This window comes from Podarcis gaigeae, assembly GCF_964106915.1.
Source record: "Podarcis gaigeae genome assembly, chromosome: 3".
NCBI lineage: Eukaryota > Metazoa > Chordata > Lepidosauria > Squamata > Lacertidae > Podarcis > Podarcis gaigeae.
In genome coordinates this window covers 37216792-37241505 of record NC_139680.1, presented here as the reverse complement: position 1 = coordinate 37241505, position 24714 = coordinate 37216792, and the positions used below count along the sequence as shown (strand labels likewise).

Here is a 24714-nt window from a genome sequence, read left to right as displayed (position 1 = left end):
GCACCACAGCTATACAGATCCCATGCAAAGGCAGCAATGGCGGAGGGGGGGGAATAAGAGAGGGCTTCTGCACCTTTAATAGTCAGACGAATGTGAACTAATTCCTTCTGCTGATTACATTCCCTCTCCTCTACAACTATCAAAGGTGCAGGCGTCCCGGCCTGTTTTTGTACCTAGCCACCCTGCCCGTGTCCTTCATTTCTGTTCTTATGCAATAGCTCCATTTAGTTTGATACATGCCTTCTGAAAGCTGTTTGCTGTTTTTATATTTAGGACTTGACTCTGAATGACTTAACATGTCTCATCCATATATATATATATATTTCGATCTGCTCCTTAGAGTTGGAGGCATAGCTAACGGCAGGCAGCTTTCCAGATCAGTGAGTGCTACCACCATACTGTAGTTATCATTATGTTGGAGAATCGATATATATTTGCTGATGAGTATCTGATTTTCCACCCAACTAAAATGCCCACGTCGATTTGTTGTGGGTGAGGTGTCGGCCCTGCTGTAAACAGGCTCAAATGTAACGCAAGGCAAAAAAATGACTCTCCTGCACAGTCTCTTTTGTTCCCCATAGTGTTAAGTTTCCAGGCTGAAAATGAAGTGCCAGCAGTTTCCATAGAAAAACAAAAACCCTCGATTCTGTATGCTCTGCTGCAAAATCTCAGAGCTGGATGCTTTGCAATCCACTCTCTCCTTCTCACTAGATGGTGCTCTAGGCCTTCAGCACAAGGATGGAGGGAAAAGAAGAAAAAACCACTAAGAAAGCATCAAGGAGCTGGCTGTACTGCAACCGTGATATTATTCTGATTAGCAATTACACTGCTAACCCTCCCAGTTCTACCCATCCAGGTAGCAGTTTGTCCAAACATCAGTTTAAATTAGCGGAAGATTACAGTAAGCATTTATGACACACCCAGCTGTAAAGGGCACATACATTTGCATTTACAGGATCAAAGCCCCCTGTTGTTTCTGTTGAAAAGCTAAATGCAGGTATTTATTCAGGAAGTAACAATTAATCTTCTTGGCAGAAAGAAATTCTTTATATCTGCCGCTTAAAAAATTTATGGTCTCAGCAGGTGACTTTATTAGCTTTAAAACACAGGGTGGGTTTTTTTTCCTTCTTAGGAGGTTTATTGACTATGTCATCTGATTAAATGCACTGTGCAGAGGGTTAGACTGAATCTTTGTACTGGTGGTAAGGCTACAATCCTACACACACTTATCTGGGAGTAAGGCCCAATAGGACTCCTCTGAGTATGAATGCATGGACTTGCATTGAAGGGGAAAGTTGGTGTGCATTCTAGGGTGTAGCTATTGGCTAGCCCTTCCCTAATGTAATGTGTTAAAACGTAAGAACATAGGAAGCTGCCTTATACAGAGTCAGACCATTGGTGCATCTAGTATTGCCCACCCTGGCTGCCAGCAGCTCTTCAGAGTTTCAGGCAGGAGATCCTGAGGTCTAAACCTGTGACTTTATGCGAGCAAAGCAGATGCCACTGAGCCTCTACTGGACAGACAGGCTGTAATCCTATACTTGCTTACCTGGGTTAAACTGAGTGGTAGTTACATTTGAGTGGACATGAAAAACAGCACTGAAAAATGGATAAACAGTTTTTCCTGTCTTTCCCCTGGAAACACTGGGAAGCATTTCCCACTGCAACTGTGTACCAAGAGCATGTAGCTTATGTATGTAAAGGCAGCACCATGCAGCAGGTTTTTCCTGCCCGTGTGCCTGCTTGCTAAGAGAGGTTGAGGAAAAAGCTGCTGGGAGGGCCAGGACATGCTAGCACCAGCACCAGCCCAAATTCTTCTCACATGATATCTCTGTAAATAAGAATTCTTCCTTCTACAGTGGTACCTCGGGTTACATACGCTTCAGGTTACATACTCTTCAGGTTACAGACTCCGCTAACCCAGAAACAGTACCTCGGGTTAAGCACTTTGCTTCAGGATGAGAACAGAAATCGTGTGGCAGTGGCGGGAGGCCCCATTAGCTCAAGTGGTGCTTCAGGTTAAGAACAGTTTCAGGTTAAGAACGGACCTCCGGAACGAATTAAGTACGTAACCAGAGGTACCACTGTACTTCCTTTGCAACAGATGCCACTTCACATACAACATTCTTTATGCACACAAATTTCATGCTGGAAAAACATGTCATAATGTGCTATGCTCCCTCAGCCTCTCGTGTTGAGTCCACCTGCATTTCCTCAGCCGCCATGAAACGCTCCCTAGCTCCCAGAGCCCATTGAGGAAACTGTCCTCATTTCTTGTGCTTTACCGAAAGGATTTATTTCTGTCTTTTTATTTTATTTAGTGAGGGCAGAAGTTCACTTCCCATGGGGAGACTCTCCTTTGTGTTGAAGCAGAGATGCTGGGCCCAGCTTTCCTCTTGACTGACGTACTCACTGCTTTCAGATTTGGATGTTATCCATTTCAGTGGATATCAGACATTCATGTCAGTTTAAATATAGGAGAATTAAGACATTTAGGTGTGACGTCCTTAAGATTTAGGATTAGTTACTTGGCTGAGACATTCCGTGATACGCACCAGGGATTTCTCTGTGCCTTGCTTATGGTCTACTGGGGAGTATAAAAACCAAATACTGTAGGGTTTGAAAAAGCAGTAAATGCACTTGCATGCTTAAGCCTGACCAAAGCACTGTTTTATTTAAAGTTACTTGTTATCTTGACTCTGGCTGTAGTCAGGGTCCAGGACAAATAATCCAAATGAGAGGCACCCCAAAGACCAAACAAAGCCTGCAGAAGGGCTACAGAAATGCCTGGCAAAGACCTTAACATTAGTTGAGGAGTGAGTTCATGCAGAGTCATGAGGGTGGAAGCCTCAAGATGGCCAGAGAGCCTGCTACTGCTTCCACTAACATATAAGTATGTGTAGTCATGGGAGCTGTAGGAATGAGTAAGTGGGTAAGAGTCCATGTTGCAGGTGAGATACACACATGAATAAATGTATTTTGCAGAGAAGGAAGGAAGCCCAGCCCAGGATGCACCCAGGGGACTTATGAGGACTCTGTTGACTCTGCATGTTATGCCATTTATTTGTTTTCGGTTTTTGGCTGAACTGTGGCATATAAATACAGTGAATATATAAATAAATATAGAGGGAATTGCTGGTTCATTTTTGGAGCATCAGACTAATGCAGCTACTTTCCTGGAAAGCAAGTGAAAGTATTTCCTTTCTGACTTTAGTGTGACACACGGGGGGGGGGGGGAGGAAGGAAGGAGGGAGGGAAGAAGAAGAAGAAAAAGAAAAAGATGACGACTATAGATTTGTTCTCAAACAGCTTGGACAGAGTGTTTTCCCCAATCAGGAAAAACGTTAAAAACAACAACCACCGCAATTTATTTTGTGTCAGATAAAATAATGTTTCTTCCAATTTTGAAACTGCATAGAAGCAGGGGGTGGGGGGAGACTTCAAAAAGCCAGGAAGATTAAGCAGGAAACAAAACAATGATTTAAGTTTTCTAGGTGATCCACCAAAAGGCTCAGTCCAATTTATGAACAAGTTTGTGGAATGGAATCTCTGAAGAATCCTCCAGATAGTTCACCCAAAAGAGAAGCTGCCAGGAAGTGAAATGGTGCCTCCTTGCTAGGGAAGCAGCATTTGAACAGGGTCTCCTTGTGGCAGCAACATCAATGGATCACTGCCCTGCCAGTCAGGAAATGCCCCTTTACCAGGGCACAAGGTGAACTCAGGTATGACTGAGATGCAAACACAATTCCATGTCCATGATAGAATAACACTGAAAATGGAGTAGTCAGGTTAATAATAAGCTCAAGTTGTTAATTAGGAAAAAAAACACTTTCCATTGTTGCAGGAAGGCATGAAGTGTTGAAGGCAAATTAGAGTGCCAGCCACTTAGGGTGGGGGTGGGGTGGGGAAGCTCATTAAAACAAAAGGATACAATTTCCTTTTTGTTCTGGAGAGGAGAATGTGGGCTGCATCTGATAACAGAGGTGGAGAGGAGGCTGAATCTCAGCAGAAAAACACAACCCTTTGCATTCTTCAAGTGGGCTGCTGAGTATTGAAGAAGCAGCAAACAAACCTCTGCAAAGGTTTATTATAAATACATTAATTGGCTTATACGCCTCTCAGGTTAGCATCATGCAATCACAGCTTATTGCAGAACAACACTCCCTTGAGGTATTTTTAATAGTTTGCTTAATGCGTCTCTCTATTCTAGATCCTACACTGGGGTTTCCCTTACCCTTTTTATTGCAAGGTTAGGCATGTTCCTTGGGGAATGCATGGGCCACCACAAAATTCCTAGGGATCAACATGTTTGAAAGGTTCTCTGTAAACATCTATCACAGAATTCTGGCAGTGATTGGCCTATTACAGAGCCAGGGTGAGTGCAGTGGATAGCAGAGACAACTCCTCAATGAATTTCGCTGTAGTGAACTTGGGTCAGTCACAACCCACCAGACAGACCCGACTTCACTGAGTTCTGTTGATGATGAATTGGGAGGGGAACTCACTGGGAAAGCAGAGGTGCACAAATGAACTAAACAAATAAGTATGTTTAGTGTAAGAGCCACAATTCAGTTGAACTACACTTGGCGAGTGTCAGCACAGACAGACAAGACCTGGGGGGGGGGGGGAACCAACCAATGGTGATGCAAAAATCAGGCGCCATTAATTGGTCGATCTTTTTCCAGGTCCATTCTACAGTGTAGCTCAAATGTCGGGAATCCTTGGCTCTACAGATGTTGCAGGTCTATTTTTTTTTATTTAACTTTATTTACACACACCGCCCTACACCCGAGGATCATAGGGCAATTAGCAATATAAAAACACAAAAATGCATTGTAACAAACAAAAACAATACCGCCCCCTCCTGCCACAAACACAGTTTAAACAGCCATGGATTTTTAAAATTGGCTGAAGGCCTGGGAGAAGAGGAATGGTTTTGCCGGGTGACTGCAGATATTTAATGAAGATGTCAGGTGAGCCTCCCTGGGGAGAGCATTCCACAAATGGGGAGCCACCACAGAAAAGGCCCAGTCTCGTGTTGCCACCCTCTGGACCTTTCGTGGAGAAGGCACACAAAGAAGGACCTCAGATGATGATTGCAAGGTCCTGGTTGGTTCGCTTCCCATCACCCCAAGCAAGCATGGCCAATAACCAGGGGTGATGGGAGTTGTAGTTCAAGATAGCAACATTAGGAGAGCCAAAGATTCCTCACACTGGGCCTAGCTGCAGGACTGCCTCAGTATTCCATCCTCTGGAAAATCTATCCTTCCCTCCACCCTACCCCTAGGTAGAAACACCAGCACTTTAACTGCATGGCCAGGGCCTAAGTACCTTAGATTTTACACTCATATTTGAATGTTACATGTCTGTGTGTACATCTGGGACACTGGTGGTGGGGCTGAGTTATTGACCCAATCTAGGAGACGATCCAGCCTTGTAAACGTAGTTTAATATCACTTTGAAGATAAGCCCAGAGGAGGAATCTTAAATCCACGAATATGCTTCTTATCGCACTGTATCTTCTTGTGTAAAGAATGAGATAGACACAGAGGGAAGTTAGCGATGGCTTGGGAAGGGCTTGCTTATCCCCCCCCCAAACAATGGCCTCTATAGGAGCAAGGTGGCAAACTCTAAAGATAATCCAAGAGGATATTGAAGACTGGATGCTGCAGGAGAGGTGCCTTTCAGCTCTACTCTGTATGCCATTAGAACAGAAACTTGCCCCACTGGGAGTTAAGCTTGAAGGGAAAATGGAAAACATTTGGGGAGGGGAAGGCCCCTGAATCAGTACAATGAAAGAATCAGTACCTTAAAAAGCCCAGCTTGATAGCTCAAAGGCTCAAAGGGGAATTTGAATGAAGGGCAATCTAGTCCTTTGCTAAGAAATAGAAACCCCTGAAAACAGTAAAAAGGAGTTTTAATAGATATTCCTAGGACTAATGGAAAATGCTGAGAGGGATTCTCCTGGAGTTTTGAAGACAAATCTTGAGATCAAATCTGAATCTTCCCTTGAAACTGCTAGAGCACTTCACCATCCCACTGGGGCAGCTGCAATGAGCGAAAAGTCTCACTTTATGGCTTCCAAAGCTGTGAAATTTAAATTACTTAACTATAAATTGCTTCAGAAATACTGCCTGATGGCTTATCTTGCAGCCCAAGGAAGTGGAGATATAGGGAAGAAGATGGAAGTGATGGATTTATGCACAGACCTGTTGTTACCTGCAAATGCTGTATCCTTTCAGGCACTCAAAGACAGAAAATTGGGTATTAGATTACTGCTTATTAGAGGACTGCTTCCTGAGATATTCATTTCAGTCAAGTGCCCTATTTTACAAAGAACAGTTCTCTATTTGAAGGGCTTTGTGCTCCAGATCAGGTTTAAAGGACCATAAGAAAGAATAGAAAGAGGCGGCTTGAATTTACCTATCAACAGCATCTGGTTAGCAGACTGAACAGATCATCTGGGCACAGTCTTCCTGGATGTATTGTATTTATATTTAAATTAACTGTTACTATTCCTAAATTTGTATCTATACATATCAATTTGCACACTTTCCTTTTATGCAAATCAGTGTTCTTTTTATTTAACATCTAATACAACCACTGGAAAAGATCATCCTTGGATTTAGAGTGTGTTGCTGTATATCTGCTGATAGCACAGCTCTATTTATTTACTATTTTCATCTAACACAGTAATGGGAACACCTGTCCTGTATGCCTATTTAAACCTGCCAGGCTACTGAATTTCACCTGTGAGGCCATTTTTGACACACCAGACATACCCGCCAATCACCTGATCTGAGCACTATGTGTAGCTGCTTGCTTTTTTATGGTAAAAGAGAGCAGAAGAGGTTTATGATCTTAGCACTGTGATCCCACAGCACTAAGATCAGTGATAAGCCTTGGCCTGCTAGCTGCTACCTTTTAAAGGGCAGGCAGAAGCTTATCTCTAGACTTATCACTGTGAGGCTGCAGGAGATAAGCTTGTGCCTTCTCCTAGAGGTTTGAACTTGAAATCACTTGATATCATATGATTGTTGTTGTTGTTTAGTCGTGTCCGACTCTTCATGATCCCATGGACCAGATCATGCCAGGCACTCCTGTCTTCCACTGCCTCCTGCAGTTTGGTCAAACTCATGCTGGTAGCTTCAAGAACACTATCCAACCATCTCGTCCTCTGTCGTCCCCTTCTCCTTGTGCCCTCCATCTTTCCCAACATCAGGGTCTTTTCCAGGGAGTCTTTTCTTCTCGTGAGGTAGCCAAAGTATTGGAGCCTCAGCTTCACGATCTGTCCTTCCAGTGAGCACTCAGGGCTGATTTCCTTAAGAATGGAGAGGTTTGATTTTCTTGTAGTCCGTGGGACTCTCAAGAGTCTCCTCCAACACCATAATTCAAAAGCATCAATTCTTTGGCAATCAGCCTTCTTTATGGTCCAGCTCTCACTTCCATACATCACTACTGGGAAAACCATAGCTTTAACTATACGGACCTTTGTTGGCAAGGTGATGTCTCTGCTTTTTAAGATGCTGTCTAGGTTTGTCATTGCTTTTCTCCCAAGAAGCAGGCGCCTTTTAATTTCATGACTGCTGTCACCATCTGCAGTGATCATGGAGCCCAAGAAAGTAAAATCTCTCACTGCCTCCATTTCTTCCCCTTCTATTTGCCAGGAGGTGATGGGACTAGTGGCCATGATACCAGGTGATTATTAGATGTGTGCTCTACCCACACTGAGAAGCATATAGCCATTAGGAAGCCATAAAATAGATAAATGATTACAAATCCAATGGTGCTCAATCACTCCATTATAACTTCATCTCTCCTCACTGAATGTTCTCTTTATGTAACAGCAGTTATACATCAATTGGGAGAGGCTACAGCTGACTAATAAATAAGGGCTTGTAGGCAGGTTCAATACCTGGCGCCTCCATTTAAATGACCAGGCAGTAAGTGACAGTGTCCCTGCCTGATGAGACCCTAGAAAACCGTTTCCACAGTAGGCATCATTCAGTTTGGTCAGCAATGGGGACCTGCTGCCCTCCAGGTAATCTTGGACTCCAACTCCCATCAGCCTCAGCCATGATATTCCATGGTCAGACATGGCAGCAGCATTAGTCCAGCAATATTTGGAGTCCCGTGGGTTCCTGATCCCTAGGCTATATCATTAAGGAGCCTGATCTGATGCTAGGCAGTTTTCTATCTTCAAAATAACATGCATGAGTTATTTGGAAGAGTGGGATCTGCTTTCTTTTTCTTCTTAGGTGCACTGAAAGTTCAGCCACTGGGATTCTGAAAAAGCTTTTTAAATTGTGCACCACATTTTCAAAGCATTGTTCACTGTCTGAATAGAGGCTGGAGTCTTAATGTTCATTTCCTATCAGCATGGAACAATCCACAACATCCGTCATCCTCAGAAGTGACCAGAGCAAACCTGAATCAAATTGGGAGGTACAGGAGACGCCACAGGCATGCGTTTAGTGAAATATTTCCATCTGTACTCCTGTGCAATATATCTTATATATTGTCTGGTGCTGTATAAATAAAGCACCACCAACAAACACCTAATCAGAGATTAATACAGACCTGCCATAACACAGCATGTTAAATTAGACCATTTGAGAATAGTGTAGCATTTCATTCATACTTAGGGGGGAAAGTTATGACAAGCAGCTAAAACTATGTTAAATTGCCTGAGCTGAAGAATTACACAACAGTGCATTGCTTATGAAAAGTTGTGACAGGTGTAACTGCTTCCCTTCCTTTCTCCCAAATGCAGCACAGTGTGTCCTATTCCAGTGTCATGACTGATCAAATATATGGAGTGCATTGAATTTATTTATACAGCAGAGTCCACAACCCTGGGACTTTAAAATGCCAGCCAGCATGCTCCGAAAGGGCAGGAACTTCTTTTAGAAGAGCTTTCTGCTGCTATTCATTGGAATTTCCATTTAGAGGGCAGTAACTCCAGTTGGGGGGGCCCCATGTGCAAGTTAATCTATCCAAATGGCTTCACAAGGGTGGACAAAGACAATTTTTTAAAAATTGAGATGACCTAACACAGGGTGATGAGGATAAAAAGATATATGGCCCTGAGGTTTGGGGGGCAGGGGGAAGAGACCAGAACAAAACACTCAATAACAAACCATGGGCATGATTCAGCATGTGTTTTCAAGTCCCATGAATTTAAAAGGAGAGGTTTAAATATGTGTTTAATCAAAATCAATGGGAGCTAAAGGTGTATGACTCTTTACATGTGTCCAATTGTGCTCCCAGTTATTACATTAAAGCTGCAATCCTGTACCTACTTGCGTGGGAATAAGCCTCAATGGACAAGCCCATGGAGAGCATAATCATGCCTTGAGGTTACCAACACATAGGTAACTATGGGCAGGCTAACACTTTAGAAGAAATAGCCTTACTTGCTCTCAGTCTCTGGGATACCTTTTGCCGCCAGGGGACACTAGTTGAGGATTCCCACATGTCTTGCTTTTGGGTTTCCCAGAGGCATTTGGGATGCTGAAAGCTAGGCTAAATGAGCTTTCGGTCTGTTCCAGCAGGGCTCTTCTTGTGCCCTTATCTTCCCATAAAGTTAGTGGCCAACGAAGAACATTTAACCCTTTTTTCTAGGAAATATTCATCACCTTGCAACGTTATCTTATCCCCTCCCCCATAAAATATTTCTCTTCAGTACAGATGATTGAATTTTGTGATGGGATTTTGCCACCGCTTAACCTTGTTCGGGGCGCTCCAGCCTTGAGAGCATTGATCATGAATGCTAAGTTGCCTAGATGTTACACTCTCTTTCAGGACAATGGCAAAGTTACACAGGAGTCAGGAGGAGAGATGATACGATGCCAGGGAAGATTATTTGCTTGGGGCCCACGTGGTGAATGTTAAGAAGTGTGCGAACCAGTTGGCTCACTGTGGGGATTGCCGGCAGAAAGTGAGAAGCAAAACAGCACCAAAGAATACTAAGTGCCTCCATGTTAAACTGGCACGTCTGCTGTAGTTTTCATTTTTGCGGATTTACAAGGTGAAGATCATAAGCGCATTTCACATAGCTCAATGGTTTCACTGAAGGAAGAGTCCGCGTTAGGTAATAAAAGACGGTTAGATCTTAAAGGGGGGGGGGAAGCAAGCAGTATGAAGTAAGGAAGCTTTTGTTTCACTCCTGCTTCTCTGAGCAGCAGCAGTACATTCACGGCAGCCTCTCTGAGGTCAGTCTCCTTCAAAGAGGAGGGCACTGCCTTGTTATGTATACTTAGCATGCTGCCTTGCAGCTTGTGTGAGAGGACGGGGCAAGAGGGCCTTGGTCCTGAGGTCACAGAGGTGGAGGAGCTCAAGAGTTCAGCAGCAATGAGCAGGAGCAGCAGCCGTAACTGGACATTTTTGTGCCCAGTAGTAAGGAAGTGGGGAGAAACATGTGTCTAGAATACAAATTCTAGGTACTCTTTGGAGCTGCAACACCAATTTGGCATTTTAGTGGCGGGGTTCCAAGAATCAAGTTAATGAGAGGGCAGAGAGAGACTTGGGGTGGGGAAGCAGGGGAGATAAATTAAGATGGCGAGCAAGTGGAAAATGTGGACTATTCCATAGAACCTGCAAAAATACATAGGCTGTTTGCACACACCTGGTGCTTGTCTTGCCCTACTGCTGGGAATTTCCTGTGAGCCCTCTTTTATATTCCCAGAGCTGCTGATTCACACACCGATCGAGTGTTTTCAGCGCGAATTAAACTTTTTCAGACAACATGGATTAGACCAGGGCCAGCCCTATCATGAGGCCGAGTGAGGAGGTTGCCTCAGGAGGCAGATGCTGAGAGGTGGGAAGTGGACCTGCACCCCCTAAGCTAGCCTGCCGCACTTGGGTGTAAAGGAAGATACTGTACCTTCACCAATGCAGAAGTAGGATTCAACTGTCTGTTTGGTCAGCTTTTGGACCTGCAATGAGAGATGTGTCACCCTACGTTTCACATCAGGGAGCAAAATGTATTGAGCCAGCCCTGGACATGTTATCTCACTCTTGTGACTAGTTCAGTATGCCAAGAATAGAGGGCAGCCTGTATTTGAAAGTCTGTGGACTGGCATGCAGACAAAAGAAAATATTTCTTCACAAAGTGCATTGTTAAACTATGGGACTCTAGGATACACTGGACCTGTGGGAGCAGACATTAAATGGTTGTGTGAATCAGCATTGCCTTCTTTAAACTGTGTTGTGCACCAGTCCCCCCCCCCCCAAACTTACAACCTTTTAATGTGAAGGGCTGCTGATGGTAAGAACCAACAGGCAAATTTGAAGCTAATATTTGTTGCTTGAAATATTCAATCACAGCCACCTGAAACAGACACTAGATTTTCTTCGCTGTTCTATCCACCAGTAAAAATGATGGCACGTTTATATGTTTCTCCAGCTGCTTCTGTTTCCTGAAAGACTGAAATAGTTTTCTCACATCAACAATCAATTTTAATAGCTTCTCCCCAGTGCTGTTATCTATGACTGCAATTTCAGACACACATACTATCAGGCCAAGGATTGGCGAGAAAGTAGGAATCCTAATACTCAGAAACTTGAGGAAAGGCAAAGTGTTACCAATCCATTATCACTGTCTCCTCACTAAGGGGTGGCTTCTGGGAAGGCACCCCATGGTGAAAACTCACAGGACGACTGTTCTTGCAGCTGGGTTTTAACATGTGCCTGTTTGCTGGCAAAGTGTAGCGGGGATGCCCAGATACATTGCAGTTCTGCTGTCTGAAGCAGCATTTATATACTCTTAGAATTGTAGAGTTGTGTCACTTTTGTTTCACATAATAATACTTTATTCCTTTTGTGTGGGAACTTATTGTGGGCACAGGGTAAGGATAAACACATATTCATAAATATTCTGAATAGCACATTATAACTCTTGTAAAAGATCCCAAACCTCTTTGTAGTGTGCTTGCACACTCACCCTCCGAAGTCTCAAAGCACTTCAAGCCAGTTGTTAACACTTTCCCAAAGTCTAAATTTAGAAGTGAGAATAAGGTGGCGGCTGTTGCCTGTGAGACACTAAAAAGATATGTAAGCGTTATCATTGACACGTAGTCCACCTGTGAGGTAAACAGGATTGTTTCATAGCTTTCAAAGCATTGCCTGGAAGACAATTACCCCATGTGAATAAGAAGTGCACTTCACTGTTAACGGTGCACGCAGGAGAATGGCAATATGGAACCTTGTTAGGAATATATACACAAGAATAATAGTAAAATGGTACATGAGCCCATTGTATAAACCTCAATAGCATATTGATAAAGAGATTCCATTGCAAGTCATCTGGGCAGTTTAACCAATAACATTTATCTCCAGCAATTGTGGGGGAAAGGAAACAAAAAGCCAAGTAGAGGTGTCAATATGTTGTCACTGTTACTAATTGAGGGGGGAACTAGTTTTTATGCCAGGTGTGGGGAACCTGTGGTCCTCCAGATGTTGCTGGATGACAGCTCCCATCACCCTTGACCCTTGGCTGAAGGGAGTTGGAAGTCCAGCAACACCTGGAAGGTCATAGGTTTCCCATGTGTTCCATACCATCAAATGTATCTTCCTACTAAATAACTTTCCAGAGGTCCACAGCTACCTAAGCTTTTAGCCTCTTGATTTCTGTCCTTGGAACTGTTTTGCTTGGGCTGAAGCTTCCAGATTTCAGAAGGGTTTGAGTGACTTTTTTATTTGGACAGCTATATGATGCTCTTCTGCCCCCAAAGCAGCCTCTCAAATGGCCTCTGAAAGCAGCATGCAGTAGATGCTAAAAATATCGTATATTAACGTGTGCACATCTGCATCCTGAAATGTTGCAGGTTTTTTGTTCTACTGATCCTGCTGCTCAGCTTTAACAGCTGCCTGAAACATAGAGTGAAGCAGGTAACGCTTTCCTGGTCACAATAGGAAATCCTTCACCTGCTTGCTTTCTGGATGTCAAACTGCTGTGCTAAAACACAGCAAACTTTAAAAGTTTGCAATCCTAAATACTGCACACTCCATCCCATTCATTATATCTTAGCATCTTTAGTTTCCCCCTATTTATGTATTTTGAAGGTTATCATCATTGAATTAATTCATCTCCATGACCCTTGCCTTTGCAAGTGGGTGAGGGGCTTTGAGCTTTTGCTGATTGCATATTTAATTCATATGCTGAATTACCCATGCAAGTCTTATTTTTATACATAATCATTGTACAGTAAATGTGGCGGGGACGACTGTGAGCTGCTCAACCATTATTTGAGAGATGCTATTTTGGTTATTGGCCTTTAGATAAACTGCATCAGCACAAAATGGGCCACTGTAATTTCATGTCTGAGATGCTCTGATTTGGATGTAGTGAACTATTTATATTTGCTGCATCCCTACTGTGTTATTTCATTAATCACATAACAAGCCTTCCATTTCTCTACAGAACACACTAACTCTAATTATCTCTCTACTGCACAGATGTTTCCTCATTTAGATGTTTGCTGCATAGCCATTTGTCACTCTGGTTTCCACATATATTTCAGTTTGCATTATATCACTCTAATGCCTTTTCTGCATCTGAGCCCTCAGGGGTTAATATGTCCCCTCTGGGTAGCAAGTAGACATGTGTGGCCCAGATAGGTGCCTCTATAAAATGGATGGCTTTGTCCATATGGGGACTGTTTGGAAAAGATCTATTGCCTTTGGTTGCAATTCTGCACAGATGTGTGCTGATTGTATCTCAGTGACTCAAATGGGATCTAAGCTGCCTAAATGGATGCAGGATCTCAAGCTTTGGCAAGAGTGATTACCCTGAAAAGGGCAGCATGAAGTAAACGTTGCTTGCTTTTCAAATTTCAAAACATGCTATTAATTAGAATAATGCTTGCTCTAGTAAATGGTATATATACGCAATGCCCTGCCCCTGTAACAATAAAAACAAGGATTTAAAGGGATGATCCAGCATTTTGATCCAGCAATAGGAATGATAAAATGTTGAACTAACCAATTGTGCTTAACTTGTGTGGTTTTACTTTTTAAGATTATATATTTCCATTTTGCAATTAAAGGATCCCCTTTGTCCTCTTCCAAAATGCAAATTAACATATTCCAATAAGACGAGTGCCTATATGTAGCCCAAGCCTATGCATGTCTACTCAAAAGCAAGTGCCATTTGAGTTCCATGGTGCTGTCTCTCAAGCAAGCATGTATAAGATTGAATCCTAAGCATGCTTACTAGGGCGTTAGCACCGCTGAACACAATTAAAGATTTACTTTTTTAGTATTGACCTGTCAGGTTGTGATCCTAAGCCCATCATAAGAAATGTAACCATCACTGAACTCAGGGAGCATTCTTAGTATCACATTGCATATTGGTTAAGTTTTAACCTCAGGTGGCAAAATGGGATGGGCTGCCCCTGTGTTGAATACCCAACATTTGGACTTTGGTTGTGCTCTAACTAGGCAGTCACCTTCTGCTGATAGGACCTTGATCGCCTTTGTTCCTTATGAAGAGAGACCCGGACATAGAGCAGGGTTAGGCAGTCAGAGTTTATTGAATGTTTGGTCTTCCTTGGCACCTTTCATCCAGCAGGTACAGGGTTGTGTGTCCAAGACACATGCTTTTTGTATGTTGCTCAAAGGCAAAGTCTATCATTGCAAAAACCCTGCAGCCAAAATAGTGTGTCTGCCTTTCCAAAACATATCATACCAAGTTCCAAAGCACTTTCCATTTCTCGTTATCCCTTACTCAATCAAAAAACAAACATGGGTTCTGCAGAATCACATGCCAGGAGCAAAAGCAGAGCCCTACCCTTGCATTCTTTTCCAAAAAAGAGCAGCAAGAGGAGCTGTAGGACCACTAACAGCAGTGATGTAGCGAGATAGGTTCAGCAGAAGCTCTTTAGCCACAGCAGCACCCAGCCTTTGGTAACATGCTGTGACATTACCTGCAAGGCGCTTGAAGATACAATTGATGGCATCTATCCTGACTTAAGAACCCACATTTAGAGCAGTACCTATAGCAGGAGGTGTCCAGACAATAGGGTCATATTTGATCAATGGGCATCAGTTTTGAGGGCCTGGTGATTTTGACAAAGGTGCTTGCACAGGTTTTGCTGACCAGTTGTGTGCTGGGGCATTGCTTGTCTTGGCCTCTTCCATCAAAGAGGGCTGAAATGTCTGGGTCTAAGGAACTGTTAACTCCTCATTGTGAAAGCAAATCATAGGAGCCAACTCCTAGGGGCCAAGATCCCTTCAGCCCCCCAAAAAACTATTTGAGGGGACCACCCTCAGATGAATCTGCTGCTCAGTTCCGCATTAGCGGGAGTTTCCAAACAGTCTTCAAAAGCAGTCCCACATACACAATGTGTTGCAGTTTACAATTCTATGAATCTATTTAGATCTAGTTGAGATTCCTGCATTTCAGGGGGTTGGTCTAGATGACCCTCAGGGTTCCTTCCAACACTACAATTCTGTGGTTCAGTAATCAAACCAAAAGGTTACCAGACCATAAGATATTACCACTCAGTGGTCTCATATTAACTAGCGGTGGTAAAATTGAACCCTACAAAGTCCCACCCTGTAGATCCTACTACAGTGGTACCTCAGGTTAATTCATTCCGGAGGTCTGTACTTAACCTGAAACTGTTCTTAACCTGAAGCACCACTTTAGCTAATGGGGCCTCCCACTGCTGCCACGCCACTGGAGCACGATTTCTGTTCTCATCCCGAAGCAAAGTTCTTAACCTGAAGCACTATTTCTGGGTTAGCAGAGTCTGTAACCTGAAGCATATGTAACATGAAGCGTATGTAACCTGAGGTACCACTGTACATTGTTTGGTGCTCTCTGAACACCACTTTCTGGAGTCAATTGTGCAAATAAGACTGAGAACTATTGCAAAGCATTGCTTCCCAGACCCAGCTGAGGCAGCTGCTCCAGAAGGATACTATGCTCAACTGTATAAAAAGATGCTCAGGGTGAGAGATCTAGAAGAATCAACAGGATCACACCCTCCCAACGAAGGTCATCCTACAAGGTGGAAAAGGCAATCCCGGTGCCAAACTCAGGCTGAAATGGATCCAGAAAATTACAGTAGTATCTTCCAAGTGTCTAGTTCTGGTCCCAAAAGGACCACCCTGCCTGACTATAAAAACCACGACGATATATAAATACCCCCCACCCGTTTCAAGACAGCCAAAACGCGTTGCCTTAGGACCCGCCTTGTGTCTCCCCTCCAGTTGCGGAACAGTAAGAGTTGACACAAGGCTTCTTTAGACTCCGGTGGCGTTGATGAAAGGAGGAAGATCCCTGAGTATGGAGCTCTCGGCTCTGAGCTTTCCATCTTCACACGACCACCACCCTTTAAAAATAAAAATCAGGGTGGCCCTCAGAGAGTTTCCAAGGGGAAGAAGTACCAGCAGGAATATCCTCTACTTCTCTCCCCCACCCGCTTTGGTGGTGCTGCTGCTGCCAAAGGCTCAGCGCCTGACTTCTTCCAATACAATACCCAGCCGCCGCACAGCAACTTCTCCCTTCGGCTGTGTTTGGCTAGCGGGCTGGCTGCAAACAGCAACCTTTTCCCATCTTCTGCTAAGCGGTGGTGTGACTAAATCTTGACTCCAACCCCGATTCCGCCCCCGCCTCCTCTCCCTCTCCCCCCCCCCGGCGCAACCCACCCCCTTTCCAGGTCTCTGGAGTTTTCAGCACGTGAACCTATTCACTGCCTTATGTTTCACACACACACACACACACACACACACAGAGAGAGAGAGAGAGAGAGAGAGAGAGAGAGAGAGAGAGAGAGAGAGAGAGAGACCCTGCAGTGCAAAGCGAGAACAAGGGCAGCAATCCTTGCAGCTACTCGGAAAGAGGGAGGGAGGGAGGGAGGCTCACCGGCTCCCACCCCACCCCCCTGCGCCGCATCAGCCCTGAGGGGATCCCTCCCCCTCTTCTCCGACACGCGAGCACCACCGTAAGCGCCCAGTGAAGCCGCCTGCCGCCGAGGAGACTCGCTCCTGGCTGGATCCTTCTCTCCGCCACCGCCCCCACCAGTCATCCCGCCGCGCACCCACCGACTGCCCGTCCGCCAGGACAGCCGAGTGTTTCCAGAAGCCGCCCGGCTCGGGAAGAAGGAAACTGGAAGAGTTCGGGACTCTCCCGCGTCCGCGCACCCCTTTCTTTCCTTCCCCAACACCACCACCCCCTCCGTCGTCCCGCTGCTGCTTCGGAGGCGGACGGGAGGAAAGCGATGCTGAAAGGGAAGAAAGGAGGAAAGCAGCGGCAGAAAGACCGGGAGCTTTGGCATAAATAAACAAGAATAGTAATAGAAGGATCGCCGGCTGCGTGGAGGGGGGGCGACCCCATCACGCCCTGCAGCGCTTCTCCGGAGACAGAAGAAGGAGCGCAGGAAAAAGAACGGAGAGTTTGGCGGAGGTCGGTGGTCCCCGCTGCGGGGGCGCCTCTCGCACAGCATCCCGCCGCCGGTCTCCGCCTTTCCCCGCGGGAGGTCGGTCAGTGGCCTCTTCTCCTCCTCTCCGCGCAGGAGCCAGGCGGGAAGAAGCGGGGCCTCGCCGCCTCCGAAGCAGCCGGGCGACCGTCCTGCGATCTCCTCCAAGGTGTCGGCGCCAAGGCGGGCGGTCCCGTCGGCTCCTCCGCTCCAGGTGCGCAGCGCCGAGCTCCCGTGTGCCAGGAAGCCCGGCGTCCCTCCGTGCGCCCTGCCGCCCGCTCCATGGCGAGGGAAGCGCAGGCTGAATCTCTCCGCAGGAGGAGGCGGCGGCGCCGGCAAGAGCAGCCTCGGCGGCGGCTCCGCGATGCCCCGCTGCCGCTGCCACTGCTGTGAGGGCTGCAGCGGCGGCGGCGGCGGGGGCTCCCCGGGCGGCGAGGCGGAGGGCGGCCGCGGCCGGGGCCCCAGCATGAAGTCGCTGCTGCTGAGCCGCTTCTTGGTGCTGCTGCCCTGGATGCTGCTGGTGATCGTCATGCTGGACACGGGCGGCAGCCACCGGGCGCCCCGTCCGCCGCCCGCCTCCTCGCGGCAGCCCCTGTCCCAGCCGCAGCATCCGGGGGCGCCGCGGCGCCGGGAGGCCGAGCTGCCCGTCATCTACACCATCACGCCGACCTACAGCCGCCCGGTGCAGAAAGCCGAGCTGACGCGCCTGGCCAACACGTTCCGCCAGGTGGCGCGCCTGCACTGGGTCCTGGTGGAAGACTCCGCCGTGGGCACCGAGCTGGTCAGCCGCTTCGTGGCGGGGCTCCTGCGCAGCGGGGGCCCGCCCTGCACCCACCTGCACGCCCTCACGCCCAGGAGGTTCAAGCGGCCCGGGCAACCCCGAGCCACCGAGCAGCGCAACGCCGGCCTGGCTTGGGTCCGCCAGAGGCACCAGCGCCTGCCTGCCCCGCAGCCGGGCGTCGTGTTCTTCGCCGACGACGACAACACCTACAGTCTGGAGCTCTTCCAGGAGGTAGTGGCGCGCGGGAGTCCGGCCAGCCCAGCGGGGAGGGAGGGAGACGCGCGGAGACGCCGGGCCTCCTTTCGCGCGCGCGCTTGGGCGCCGAGTTTGCCAGCAAAAGTGGCGCGCGACAGAGCCGCGGGCTCTCTCTCTCTTTTTAAGTGCTTCTTGAACAAAGCAGACCTACTTCAGTTCTGCGTCCCATGGAGTTGGGGGGCTCGAACCCTTTTGCAAGTGTATACAGGGACAGGGTTGTAGCCTCAGGTAGGCCCGATTCTACGCGCGCGTGTTTTTGCTTTAAAGTCAGCTCCGCTTTGTCCGGCGAGGCGCAACTTTGCAAGTCAGCGTGCCTCGCCATAAAGGCTCTTCTTGAGCGTCTCTCTCCCCCCTCCGACAGCCCCCCCCCCCAGTCTGCAGCGTCGCCGGCGGCCCAGTGTTGCCCTTCCCTAACCATGGACTTGGGGTTATTCCTACCAGGTTCAGCTAATCACGCCTCGCTGACCAGGCGGCAGGCCAAGCCCTGCAGGTAGCGGGCACCACCACTCCTCCTCCGACTCACCACCTTCCCCGTTTGGTTTTCAGCTTCCACGCCTGCCTTGCTTAAGAAAAACAGCCCAGCCTGGATGGCGAGCCTCTTGCGGCTCACATAACTTGGTTGGAGGGCTTTCTCCACCCTCGACTTTTTTCCAGGCTTGCAGTATCCTGGGTTCCATCAAGTTTTGTTGTAGGTTCGCCACCGTGTGTGAACCAAATGTTTTCCTATTTTTAAGCAGGATCTCATTTGAACCAGAACTTAAAACCATTGTTTGTAGTGCCAGCACTGGGGGCTGTGGATGTTTTAGGTCTGGACTTCCCCCTTCAAACTTTTTTTTATTGCTAATCAGTATTTGTGTACACCACCCAGAGAATGTTTTGATTACTAAGAGGCATAGAAATGGAGTTGATATATTGATAAGGTATATTAAGGGAATGTATTTGAGCAGGTGCAGAGTAACTCTCTCAGGTAATGGTGACTAACCTCTCAGTTACTTAGGACTGGGAGGAAGAGTTTCCGGATAAAAGGTCTGACTTCCGGTTATGTTTTTACTTTCTGGCTAGCTGTATGCCTTCATTAAGACCAAAAGCTATGTGTAAAACCTTCCCTAGATTCTATCCAAAAATACCTACCCAGTGACAAGACCTGTTATTCTGTCCACTCACAACTCCAGCAAACTTTTGCAGGTCAAAGGTAATTCCTGCAAGGTGCCTCCTGCAACCTTGGCAGTAACACCACGATTTGGGTGTTTTCAAAACAAACTATCTTGCCTTAGAGCCCCAAAGTAGCTTCCAGAAAGTCCTCACAATAAAATCATATTAACAACTCTTATTGCAGTGCAGTTCTGTGCATGCCTACTGCATAGAGTCCTGGGAAGATTACTCCCTGCAAAGAGCAGCCTTAATAAGGGTCTAAGAGAGCTCTGCTGTCTTTGATTCCTAAGCTGATTCTTTTCCTGCCTTGCTGAGGAACTTTCGTCACACACTACAATCCCTTGCCAATTCCCTTGCTGCAAATTCCTCCGGAATAATCTATCCATTCTCTCATAATTGTTCAGTCTTTAGAGTCTCCTTGTTTCTTTCTTTCAAAAGTGAAAAGCCCATTTATATAGTGACTAAACGCACTGTAACATGTCACTGGTCTATGAGTAATTCCTGCACTTCATTTCTGGGTCTTGGTTGAAGGCAAGCTTTCCTCTCTCTCTTTTTAAGTGGTGGCTGCTGGCAAGTGTTTGCAAAAGGTCTGGGAGATAACAGGGGCAGGTTTTTAAGGGGGAGACATCATGGGGAGTGCAAGTAGGATAGTGATGAATAAGAGTGTAATTTTGGCAAGGGAAAAGGGAGGGGGCTAAGTATGCAGAGGGGATATAAATTACCATAACTCATTCAGAATGGGAAGCCTTGCCAGCTGCTGTGTGTGTATTACAAGGCACTCAATAAAAGCTCAATAGAATATAACCCCCCACACCTAAGAATGCCCAGGGCAGCTCCACAGAACTCAATGCCATTGACGTCCCCCACCCTTTCCTGACCCAAGATGGGGGCCAAACATGCTTGTGTGTTGCAATGTACTGGTGATTCCTCTCTCTTTGCAAGTAGGCTAGGTGCATTAGGAATCAATAGATTAAAGCCAAGGCACTGCGGAAAGATGCAGAGCACATCGAGTCCCTGAAGAGAGAACCGTTTCAGAAAGGCTGCTCAACCCTGCTGACGTGTGTTTAGATTTCAAAATGTGTTTGGGTCTCTTTCAATGTACTGCTGGCAGGTGTTCCGCCTGTTCCCCACCAGCACTTCCCATTCAGTAGAAGAGCTGTGCTTCCTTTCCTTATGTGGCGGTCTTTAGTTGCATTGAAATCCTTTATTGAAAGTGTCTAAAAAGGAGATTATTATTTTTTTAGTTCCGTTGCTTTGGTTTATTTCCCACTAAATTGTGGGGGACCTCGCATAGCTCTTTAATGCTGAGAAAGTTCGGGCTTTCGTCTTCTTGGCGTGTAATTATTTCAACTGCGCTTTCCCTTTGAACTGAAAGCTCGTGGAGCTTTTTTTTACTTTGGGGGGCGGTGTTGTCTGAAATCCTGTCCCGTTGCCTGAAGCGGTGCTGAGGCAAAAAAGGCTGTTGAGAGACAGACCTCTGTTCTCTTTAAAGCCTAAATGGCTCTTGTAAATGAAAGCACTAATTACGCAGGAGAGGGAGGAATTAACTGTAGCAAGAACCGGCACAGAGTCACAATGTTCCAGTTGAGGTCGCTGCTGTGTAACCCTCTGGTGAAGAGATGCACCCACACTGCATTCAGTATTTTACTTGTTAGTCATCTCCCTCTACCTCCCCCAATTTAGCTGGCTTTTATTAAAATCAAGGTACTAATGAGATCCTCTCCAGCAAAGCTGGTTGTCAGTTAAATTGCAAGGCTAAAAGGCTTCCGGAGGCGGCGCGAACGGTAATGGCTGCCCTTTCCTAACCGGGAGAGGGAAGCTCCGCTGGAAAAGGGTCGTCCGCTACGGCGAAGCGGAGACCCATTTTGGAAAACCGCAGGCAGCGGAAGCCTGCGGTCTCGGGACCCGGCGGGCGCCAGGAGCAACCCCCGAAACGTTGAGGGAACCCCGTAAGGGGCTCCGGATCGCAGAGGGGGCAGCGGCGCTGTGGGTCTATGCGCATTCAGCGGAGCGAAGCCGCGCTGCTGTTGCCGGTGAGCGCCGACCTTTCTTCCTGCAACACAAGATTCTGAAACGCAACAACCCGTGAGTAACTGAGGATTTTACTAAATTTTGGGACTAAAAATACTGAAAATAAGCTGAAAGCGGAGTGACGAGGAAAAGGAAGTCCGTCTTCCGCAGCCATTGACTTTTAAAGCAAAGAGCAGGAGGAGTGGAGGCACAGAGAGAACTTTTGACAGCTCAGATTGAGCACCCGCAGAAATTACTTTCAATCCCCTTAAAGACTGTAAGTAACTGATTTTTGGACTTTTATCAGGACTTATATATCCTCTTCTTTGTGGATTACAACTTTACTTAAGAAGCCCAGGTGTCAGAACTGCCTGAGCAGTAGAACTGTCAGACTGCAAATTTGGATACATTGTATTTAAACTTTGAGACAATCTGAGGGAGTTCAGAATGGTTACGCTCTTGCACTACGGAACTCCAGTAAGCACAACTTGAAATATTGTGGCAAACTTAAAACCAACTCTGCTAAAACTACTTTTGTGAAGATTCCTAAGTATTGGTTCAGATTTTGTATGATTGGAATGGACTCTTCTTCTTAGGACATTTTATGCTCCCCCTAGAGGATTGAGGATTTATAACAAAAACATTGTTTTACTTTCTATTTCCCGGCCCTCTGTTTGACTGCTACCACCTGGGCCGTTGCTTTCTCATGGGAACAACTCAGCTTGACCTTGACTGCTAGATAACTCTGGAATGAGTGGCGCAAAAAGAAAGGGATTAAGAACTAGACAAACAACTCTGATAACCTTAACTGCAGCCTCACAAACACGCAGATCATCAGTGCCTACTCTGCCCTCGGAGGAAAAAGCTACCTCCCTGTCACAGGCAGGGGAGGGAGAAACTGAGGAATTACAACTAGAAGAGATGGCCTCAGGAGGATCTGGTTCTGTATTAGAGAGAATTCTTGAGAAATTGGAGTCTTTGGACAGGAAAGTTGACCAACAAACTGCGAAAATTGACCTTAATACAGAAACTTTAAACAAATTATCTGGGCAAGTTGCACAAAATGCACAAGCAATCGGACAACTGAAGGAGGCTGCAGGTGAAAATCAGAAACTGGCCGAAGAGACCAGCCAAAGAGTGGGAGAGTTGGAAAAAGAAGTAAGGCCGCTCAGCAAGCAGGTTGGGGAACACCAGACCTACCTCTCTATGTTGGAACTTCGGAACAGGGAGACTAACTTAAGGATAAGATCGATACCAGAAGCGGAAGAAGGCAATCTAGCTGAGTTTTTGACCAAAGAATTCTCCAAGTTCTGGGGTCTAGAGGAGGAAGACTTTAAAATTGTGTCAGCCTTCAGACTTGGAAGACTCATAAAGAGAGAGAAGCCCAGAGACTGTTTGATTACGTTGAGATCAAAGGAGGAAAGGGACAAGATTTTGGGCCTGCACTACGGAAGATCCCTGAACATTTCGGACAAAAGAATTGAGATTTTTAAGGACATTCCTAAACAGCTGTTGGACCTCAGATCTGAATATCTGGACTTAGTAAAACTGCTGAGAAGCAACTCAATCATCTTTAGGTGGGACTTTCATCAAGGATTATCCTTTACCTTTAGAGGGAAGAAGATTAAAATCAGAACTTTGGAAGATAGGGATAAGTTTTTGACTGCCTACGGAGAGGACCTTCATAAAGGACTTGAACTACCCCCAGGGCCTGAACCACCACAGGTACCTGCACCACAGAATCCTGAAGACTCACAGAACAAAACACCATCCCAAGGAAATTAAACAGATTCATCCAGGATGTCTCTGCAACTTTTAAGCTGGAATATAAATGGCTGTAACAGCCCGGAAAAAAGGAAGAAAATCTTTCACATATTAAAAAAGGAGCAACTAGACATTACTTGTCTACAAGAAACACATGTGACTAGGCCCCACAGAAAAATATTGGTAAATAAAAGGTTAGGCCAAGAATTTATATCTTCGGATTTAGTTAAGAAGAGAGGAGTGGTGATATATGCAAAGGAGAGCCTCTCACCAAAATTTCTATTTAAAGATGAACATGGAAGAATTTTGGCAATTGAAATACAGCACCAAGGAGAGAAAATTTTGATATTAGGAATCTACGCTCCAAATGAAGGGAAATCAGAATTCTACAAGAAGTTGCATGAGATTATGCTGGACTATCTGGACTACGATAACATCATCATGATGGGAGATATGAATGGGATCGTCTCAACGAACATGGATAGGTCACAAAGCCAAAAGGTTACTAAAGATGGCAGACTACCAAAGACCTTTTTCGAAATGACAGACAACATGGACTGGATTGACATATGGAGGACAAAGAACCCCTTGGGGAAAGAAGGAACATTTTTCTCTGAAGCCCAACTGACTTGGACAAGAATTGACCAAATATGGATTTCTAGAGGTCTGGCTCCTAAGGTTAGGAAAGTGGAAATCTGCCCAAAGACCTGCTCCGATCATAACGCGTTGAAAATGGACATGACATTATTACCAACCGGCTCCTTTAGATGGAAGATGAATGACAACTTGTTTAGAGATCAGGAGATTATTAAGAAGGCCAAAAAAACAATAAAGGACTATTTTGAGATAAATTTGAACACTGCAGTGGAAAAAAGAACAATCTGGGACGCAAGCAAAGCTGTGATGAGAGGGTTCTTGATACAACAGAACGCCATAAAGAAAAGACTACAAAATGAGAAAAAAGATAAGATTTTGGGGAAAATTAAAGAATTAGAGAAGAAACTAAGAGTAAACCCGAAGTCACAGCCGATCTTGAGAGAAATTAAACTTCATCAGGCACAATATTCCAAACTGATAAATCAGGAAATAGAATGGAAGATTAAATTAATGAAACAAAAAACATTTGAATCGGCTAATAAATGTGGGAAACTGCTGGCTTGGCAGTTGAAGAAGAGACAAAAGTTGAACATAGTAACAAATTTGGAAATAGAAGGAAGATATATTCAGAACCCGGTGGAAATTAGAAAATGTTTCCAGAAATATTTTAAGAAATTATATACTCAAGGGCCACAAAATGAGGAAGAGATTGCAAAATTTTTGGAGAAA

The 24714-nt window shown here is 45.8% G+C and overlaps 1 protein-coding gene across 4 annotated transcripts in view; it reads left to right on the top strand.

Moving 5' to 3' along the window:
• Positions 1-24714, top strand: part of B3GAT2 (beta-1,3-glucuronyltransferase 2) — a 154575-nt gene that overhangs the window by 109318 nt on the left and 20543 nt on the right. Inside the window, exon 1 of one of the 4 annotated variants that reach the window (XM_083730745.1) lies at positions 16785-18438. The exons of 2 other annotated variants lie outside the window; for them this stretch is intronic. In XM_083730745.1, the coding sequence (XP_083586871.1) occupies positions 17791-18438 (648 nt within the window). In that variant the 5' untranslated portion in view covers positions 16785-17790. Of the gene's footprint in view, positions 1-16784; positions 18439-18671; positions 18691-24714 lie in introns of those variants that run through there. One more of the 4 variants, XM_083730748.1, reaches the window with a different exon arrangement.